This window comes from Phyllostomus hastatus, unplaced genomic scaffold, assembly GCF_019186645.2.
Source record: "Phyllostomus hastatus isolate PE091 unplaced genomic scaffold, TTU_PhHast_1.1 phas_contig_98, whole genome shotgun sequence".
Classification (NCBI taxonomy): Eukaryota; Metazoa; Chordata; class Mammalia; order Chiroptera; family Phyllostomidae; genus Phyllostomus; species Phyllostomus hastatus.
This window is the reverse complement of record NW_025333999.1, coordinates 1631025-1639776: the sequence shown is the minus strand read 5'-3', so window position 1 is coordinate 1639776 and position 8752 is coordinate 1631025. Positions and strand designations below refer to the sequence as shown.

Genomic DNA, 8752 nt, shown 5'->3' with positions numbered 1-8752 from the left:
CTGGAGCCTCGCTGTTATGTCACATGTCATTTTTAACTTGCCTTCAAAGTCCTTATTTCCATCTTACAAACAAAAGCTCTGCTCCCAAGTGCCTTCTATGAATGCTGGACTGCCCTGGCTGTCACTGTGCTTGAAGTGACCACGGGATTTCAGCACCAAAAAGGGACAAAAAATTCTGTGGAACCCACTTCAGATTTCAGCCAAGGCCCAAGGAAATCTATTCTATAGTGTGGATCTTAATAAGGCTTGTGAGGAATAAACTTTTTCTGCTTCACACAAAGGAGTCTGACCTTATCAATGAACCATTTGTCTTAATTTCATAATAAAAGGTGAATTGGGCTGCGTGGCAGTGCTTGACTTTCGAGTCCTGGTGATGAATCTGAGTGCCCTACTGCCTGCTGCTGTGAAGTGACACAATCCATGTAGCTCCCCCCAGTGTCAGTTGCCTCGGTCAGCAGATGAGAGCATAGTAGTGCTTCCATGATTAGAAGTCTGAGCCGATGAAAACAAATGAGCCAATCCACACATGGTGCTGAGTGCCTTCCAGTTACTAGGCCTTTCTAAAGTGGTTTGAATTACTGTAAGAATTACTGTTCCTTTCTCGTTGTCATTATCATTTTACACTTAAAAACAGAACTTCTCTCAATGGAATCTACAACATTCTACGTTACTTAGAGATTTTGAAATGTGAGAAACTGACCTGTAAAATGACTGAGAAGTAACACTTTTAATAAAGTTCCTTGATGACTGTCTTGTTTTCATTATGGGTGCTTATTTTCCATACTTCCAAATCTTTAACATAAATGCTGAGATGATTATTTATGGTAATTCATGCCTTCCCCACAAGATAGAAGAATTTGGTTGATTTTTTCTCCCACCATTACCTCAAGCTTTATGTTAATATTTTAGCAGACCATGACAAAAAAAAGTATTTTTTAAGTACAAACATAAATCTTGATGCTTTGCCACTTACAGTTAGTTCATGCTCTGAACCACAGAAAAGATCAGTTTCTTCCTTATTCTTTTTCAGAGCCAAGAGCACCTTCCAGAACTTTGGGTAATTTATTCCATTACAGTCACTTTCCAAGATCATGAGGCAAAGGTCTCCCTCTCCATGCATTCAGAGGACTCCCTGAGCTCCTTCAGTGGAGCGCTTTGCCTGAGAGGACCATCTTGCAGGACGTCCTGAGCTCTCATGGGTTTTCTGTGGTGCAGGTGGATGCACCAACACCCAAAGTATCTTCTGGCCCTTGTATTCCCATGATGAAAATCACAGGAACCACCTCCTCTTACCAAACACAGTTTGAAGATATCACGTCGACAATGATGACCATAGTGACTGAAGGACTTCTTTTTGAGAATTTTTATCAGCGTTTATTTGAGCCAATCTGAGGACAGCACGGGAAAGCAAGATTTCTAATGTTGCTAAAGAACCTGTGACAACCTGGTTGGCGTAGCTCAGTGGATTGAGTGGGGGCTGTGAACCAAAGTGTCGCAGGTTCAATTCCCAGTCAGGCCACATACCTGGGTTGCAGGCCATGGTCCCTGGCAACCGCACATTGGTGTTTCTCTCTCTCTCTCTCCCTCCCTTTCCTCTCTAAAAATAAATAAATAAAATCTTAAAAAAAAAATAACCTTTGACAAGCAGAAGGATTCACGGCCATTAGTGCAGGAAGCACATCAGCATTTTCTGCCCAGGGAGGGCTGCTGCTGGACCGTTCAGTTCCCACAGGTGCAAGTAAAAGTGGGATGTGGAGGGGCAGGGATGAAAGGCGATTTCCTCAGCATCCTGTTTCTGAAGTTCAACAGTGTGAGAGAGGAGACCACACTTGCTCATCTTCCCCAGTGAACACACATTCCTAGTTCAGAAGGTCCTTTATTAGGGAAGATGAAGAGTTAGGAGATAAAACAAAACAAAGCAAAACGAAAAACCCAGAGGTATATTGGGCATTAGAAAATCAGACTAATTTCCAGGAAAACTGTTTCGAGGAGATTGTTTTCCTGAGAGCTGTTAAAAGGAGGACGAAGAAAAGAGTATGAAACAGAAATCTCTTCTCCGTTTCTCAATTCTTTATGTCGAATATCCACAGACTTTCCTTCCCACTCTGTAGGGCGACACACAGTGATGCTGCTGTTCTCGCGGCGGTCCACCTGGTGTGATGAGTGCTGGTTGCAACCCGAGCCCTCCTTGTCTCTCTCCACGGAGCTCACCCGTGGCTCTGGCTCTGTCCCTCGGGCTCCACGTGTCCGATGGCCTCCAGGGTTTCTTCTGTGTCCCCAGGCATGACGAGTTATTGCTGCAGTTTGGGTGGACTTGGGTGGGGCTATTTGTCTCTGAGAATACTAAGGACGAGCATTCCTGGGGGAATGGAGAGGAGATGGTTGGAAACGGTATCTGTGACCACCATAAGGAGAGGGTGCCTGGTGGGGGATGCCATCGTTGTCAGAGAGAACATTATGCTAACAACATCACAGACTCACCTATCGGGGATTATTATTTAGACAAAACCCAGTTTTCTGGTAAGTTTCATTATTTAGGAATTAAATACTGTAACTGCAAGTAAGAGGTGGCTCAGGACCTAGGAGAGTGCTTGAATCACCACTGAGAAAACAACCACCTGCTTGTATTCTCAATGGCTTTTTATTTTCATATCAGAAACTTTTTTCATGTCAGAAACACTTCGTAAACACCTAAAGATATTTTCCCCCACAGAAATGATGGCTTGTTCTTGATTTCAAGGCACTTTTCCGGAATCTGACTGACGTTCTGGAAAGATCCCCACGGATTGCATCCCTGGTGTCTGAGCCTGTGCACCTTTTTGGCAAAACCACACGTCAGACTCCAGTTGTGAACAAAGATCGAAATGGAGCCATATTAACTGTTGCATGCAGTGAGGTGCCTTTTAGTGTCTGTGTTTGCAAGGAAGGATCCCAGTTGCCTGGTGGACTTTCAGCAGTATGTTTTCAGTGCAAATGTCCCTGCACGGGATGAGTTCTGGCTGTTTTGGGCTGCGGCGACTGTAACCCAGGCACCGGGGTGGGGGGGGGTGGGGGGGGGTGGGGGGGGGCTGGTGAGGGGGGCGTTGCCTTGGGAACTGTCTGTCAGCTGTGGAGCTGCCGGAGCAGATGGGCGGTGCTACGCTCCTCAGCCACCCGGAAGTCCTGCACCTTCTCTGTACCCTGGTGATTGCTTCTCTCTTGCCCTTGGAACCCCACGTTTTCTGCTCATCTGTGGAGCTGTGATCTGTCCTGGTTGTGACAGTTGTAGGAAGGACTCAGGGAGACTCAGAAAACCTAGAAATGGTGAGTGTGCAGACGGGTGCAGATGCCAGGAGGAGGGGCTGGCCGAATCTCCCTGACTAGACAGTCTTTCCATTGCGCGTCTGGAGTCTGGGGACCGAAGGCCCTTGGGGACTGGGCTCAGACTTCAGTACCCTCGGGCTCGCAGTGTGGCTGCTGGACTGGCAGCCGTGACTCCAGGCGTCAGGTCTGTCCCTGTTCACAGAGTCTTCAACTCCACGAGCGTCTTTGGACAGCCCTGCACCCGCATTGCCGCGTCTCCCCACTTGGTGAGGTGACCACAGGGAGGGTTATTGCAGAAAATCTTGACTGGGTAACTTTTTCCCCCCTACTTTTTAAGTAAAAAGAATACACTTTAAAATAAAGATAAAACGTACAATATAATAAATACAGAAACCAGTAAATAAATCATTCTTCTTTCTCAAGATTGCTGTGGCTCTTCGGTGTCTTTTGTGGTTCCATATAAATTTTTGGAATATTTGTTCTAGTTCAGTGAATAAGCCATTGATATCTTGATAGGATATTTGTTGAATCTCTTATTGCTTTGGGTAGTATTGACATTTTAATGTTATCAATTCTTTCTATTCATACATTAAATATTATTTTGTATTAAGTTTCAGGTTAGAACTTACTGGTTAGACAAAACTTTACAAAATGCCTCCTCTGATATTTCCAGTACCTCCCAGCATCTTGTGTATTTAGTGGTCATGTGCTAATTCAATGTTAAATACTGTGGATTTTAGCGAAGGCCCTTGCTAATGCCAAGTCTTAAGCTGTGTCTCAAGGTCAAGGCCCAGTGTTACAATGCTGCCAGAAAAACTTACTTTATGTGATTTTTTCATTTTAGTGTATATGTGTGTGTGTCCTAAAAACTGGTATGAAGTGACCCTGAGGCTCGCAAATATAGGAATTTTGCAGAGGCCTAAATTGCCCCGCCTTCCTCACTCCTGGGCTCTTAACACTGGTAACTTCCTAGCTCCATGAAATGAGACAGACAAAAGAAGGTCAAATGGAGTCAGTAATACGTATTATATAAACATATTATAATTCATACTCCTCCACAGCAATGTTTTCATTTGGCCAAGTGGACCTGACTACTTCGAATGGTCCAGAGTACTTCAGGACAATGTGGCCAGCTGCATTTTGTTACCAGTGGAATTTCCACAGACCTCCTGGTCTCTCGTGTTTGGTGATAAGAATAGATGAAAAAGCTTCCAGGTCTTTATTTTGTTCATATTCATTAACACTTTATGCAGGTGTGACAGTGTGCTTCATGTAGGGCTGCACCATGTGGTGTTAGAGGAGATGAGAGTTTTCTCACAAGGAATTGATGTGCTTAAACTGGAAATATTTTTTATCTGTATAGAATTTCTTCAAAGAGCTCTGTGCCCTGACATTAGAGAGCAGTGAAGACTTGAAGTGATCACAATAAAAATGTAACAACAAATTAAATGTGTTTCCTGAGGAAGTGAGTTGTGGCTAATAAATACTAGTCTGACAGCCAAGTCATAGAATAAATGTTGGAGACCATGTGTCATATGCAAACTTTGTATGGTTTGTGTGTAGATCCCCAGTGCTGTCTGTCTCACCCACCCTCCTGTATGTACATGTGTGGGATGTTCTAGGACTCCGTGGCTTTGGAGGATATTAACATGAAGTTCACCATGGAGGAGTGGGCCATCCTGAATCCAACCCAGAAGAAACTGTACAGAGATGTGATGCAGGAAACCTTCAGGAACCTGGCTTCCGTAGGTAGTGATGACAACTTCTTACTTACTCTTTTAGTTAGTTAGAAAACTAGTGTTGCTTGCTTATCAGTGCTGTTTGAAGAAGTGAAATGTGGAGAGAAAATACTTAGATAACTAAATTAGGCATGATCACAGCTCATTGTGGACCTGAAATCTAGCCATTTTTCATATTCTTTAATAATTTATGTTTTTTTTCTAGCATGTATTTTAGAAGAAAAATGGGAAGACCATGACAGTGAAGATCAGTATGAAAAACAGGGGACAAATCCTAGGTGAGTCACCCTGACATGAGGGAGCAGTGTCCCACCAAAAATCTTATTATGTCATCAAATTTGAAAAAGAGGCAAAGGAATCATACCAGCCCAGCTTCCAATTTATTGATTCTTAGACTACTTTCATCAAAAATTTTTTCGGTGGGAGGGGGGCTGGATTGGGAGTAAAAAGGAGAAACTATATTTGAACAATGATTAAAATAAAATAAAAATTTTTTTTCTCAATTGTGACCTAGATGTTTAGTGTATAAAAAATAAATAAGTATACTTGGAAACAGTACATAGAAACAGCATTAGTGAATATTACTGTTTTTATAATCTCTATGATCAAGCCCAATTTCAGAGCTATTAGTATAGCCATTTCAAACAGTAAGTATGTGCAGAAACCCTATACTTTCCTTGAAATGGTAAAAATGTCATACTATTAATAAATATAAATCATTAGTTAAAAAGTATTAATAATATGCTTTTATTTTTATGGCAGTCATATGGTTGAGAGACTCTATAAAAGGAAAGAAGGTAGTCAATGTAGAGAAACCTTCAGCCAGATTCCAAACTATAATGAAAAGAAGAAAATTGTTACTGAAATAAAATTACCTAAATCCAGGTTGTATAAACAAGTTTTCATGCATTATTCATTTTTTACTAGCCACACAAGATCGCTCACTGGACCCAAACTATACCAGTGTCGGGAATATGAAGAGGAGCCTTATAAATGTAAGGAATGTGGGAAGACTTTCAAGCGTCGCAGATATGTTCGAGTACATGAAAAGAAACACAGTGCAGAAAAGCCCTATGAATGTACAAAATGTGGTAAAGCCTACAGGTATTCAAGTAACTTACATAGACATGCAGAAATTCATACTCGAGAGAAACCCTATGAGTGTAAGAGGTGTGACAAAGCCTGGAGTACACTCACCACATATAAAAGACACATGATCAAGCACGTTAGATGTGGCCCTTTTAAATGTAAGGAGTGTGGGAAAGATTTCAGTTGTCTACGAAACTTTGAAAGTCATGAAATGACACACAGGGGAGAAGAGCCCTATTATTGTAAGGAATGTGGTAAAGCCTTCAGTTTACTCAGTTATCTCATAAAACATAGAAGATCTCATGATGGAAAGAAGCCTTATAAATGTAAGGAATGTGCTAAAGCTTTCCGTTATCCCAATTTACTTAGAAATCATGAGAAAACCCATATTGCGGAGAGACCCTATGAATGTAAGCAATGTGGGAAAGCCTTTAGGAGTCTCAGCTACTGTCGAATCCATGAAAAAACACACAGTGGAGAAAAACCCTATAAATGCACGGAATGTGGTAAAGCCTTCAGTTTACTTATATATCTTAGTAGACATAAAAAAATTCATGATGGAAAGAAGCCTCATGAATGTAAGGAATGTGGTAAAGCTTTTCTTTATTCCACTTTTCTTAGAATTCATGAAAAAACTCATACTGAGGAGAAACCCTACCGATGTAAGCAATGTGGGAAAGCCTTTAGGAGTCCCAGTTACTGTCGATTACATGAAAAAATACACAGTGGAGAAAAGCCCTACAAATGTGCAAAATGTGGTAAAGCCTTTGGTTACCCAAGTAGTTACCGTAAACATGTGAGAACACGTTGTAGAGATGAACCCTGTTAATGCAAAGAATGTGGGAAAACCTGCATTTATCACTCAGCTCTGCAGTCACATGTGATAGTGCAGAATAGAGATGGACCTGTAAATGTAAGGACTGTTAGAAAGACATGCAGGGGAGAAAAGCCCTATGTCTCATTTGTGAGACACAATGGAAGACTCATTTATGTCTCCCAGTTTAGTATCAAGAATGAAAGAGCTGTCAATGTAAAGATTATAGAAAAGCTTTCCATCATCCCACTTCTTTAGAAAACCATGAAAGAACTCGAACCTGAGAGAAAGCCTACTATGCACATAAGGAAAAGGGGAGAGCCTTTCACAGACATGTAAGAACGCACACTGGAGGCCCATCGTGCACATGCAAAGAACATAGGGGAGCCTTCAGCTGTCCCAGTTGCTCGGAAAGCTGTGACAAAAACTTCAAGTAGAGAGAATTCTATTGACTGTAAACTGTGTAGGAAAACCTCCATTTTGCCTCACATCCCCACAACACCATGTGAGAATGTACACTGGATAGATACTGTATGACTGAAAATGAAGGCAAAGTTTTAATAAATACTTTCAGAGCAGCTCAAAAACTGCCCTGGGAGGAAATCACATTACAGTAACTACTAAATGTAAGCCTGGTGCAAATTAATTCACGCACTCCCCAAAATTCACAGCATGGAAGAAATACTATAAACCTTAGACATACACGGTCATTATGACTGACTCATTCTCACAGTGATTTTCTGTAGTATGAAGTCCACTTATTTTTGCAAATATGCACTGAGGTAATTAATTCTGCAGATAACTCTGTAAGCAAGAGTTTCTAAGTTGAATAGGTATTTTTTCCTTCCTGTCAGTTAATAAACACTTTGTATTTCTATATTGAAGTTTGTTAGATCCATGAGTAAATGGAAGTGTTTTACTAATATACAAGTAGGTTCAATTTTTCTGTAATTTTGTAAGTGTTCTGCAAATCAAGGAACATTTAAAAAATGATACTTTGGAGTTTGTTCATACTTTCCATCTGGCTTCCTGTAGCAAGTATTGAATGAAGATGCCTTACACACATATATATATTCTACCTTAACAGAAAAGTGCCTTTTCATTGGCCTGAAGAGCTTCATTCCATTTTCTTGTCAATAAATGTTTTTTAATTTTTCAATGATAGTTGACATTCAGTATTATTTTATTCAATAAATATTTGCCACATATTTGTAAGTTTGTTACAGAGTATAGTCCCATGTGAATGATTTTCATCCACTGTCCCTTGCTTTTGTCGTTGCTTCTGGCTGGGACTTGGACTAGGAAGCCTGCATTTAGAAGAGAATACCTGTGACAGGACAATAAGGTCTAGACTTGGAGGTGACACTTCCTGATTCTGTTATATGACATGTGTAATGTTGTGAACTACATTTTCCACAATCTGTTGCCTTTATGTTTGCATGTTAGAAATCAGCAAGGCCCAACCTGCATGAAACTTGAATGCAGGAGTGAAACAGGATTGGACTGGTTTTGAAGCCACTTGTGTAAAAGGAGACAGACAGAAGCATGGAGCTTTTGTGTGTGTTGGTTTCCCTCAGTCTTTCGCCCTGCCATCAAGAATATCCTCTAATCCACCACCCGACTGCCTGACTTCCATTTGATCTCAGGAGTAAGCTTTACAGTTGTTCAGAATTCAACATTAAAGATGCAGCATAGGTTGGATTTTCCTGCAAGCCCATTTGAGCCCACCAGGCTACAAATGTTGACTGTAGCGGTTGAGACTGTTTTCTGAAGGGTACACCACTCTTTTTCAGATTGTATTTGTGTT

At 41.2% G+C, this 8752-nt stretch overlaps 1 protein-coding gene across 1 annotated transcript; it reads left to right on the top strand.

Moving 5' to 3' along the window:
• The first annotated feature begins 3160 nt into the window (after positions 1-3160).
• On the top strand, positions 3161-8109 carry LOC123828314 (zinc finger protein 709-like). Its single transcript, XM_045853158.1, has 4 exons — positions 3161-3303; positions 4926-5052; positions 5248-5320; positions 5970-8109. Exons 1-4 carry the CDS (start codon positions 3301-3303, stop codon positions 6958-6960), a joined length of 1194 nt encoding a protein of 397 aa, XP_045709114.1. The 5' UTR covers positions 3161-3300; the 3' UTR covers positions 6961-8109.
• Positions 8110-8752: the final 643 nt, after the last annotated feature.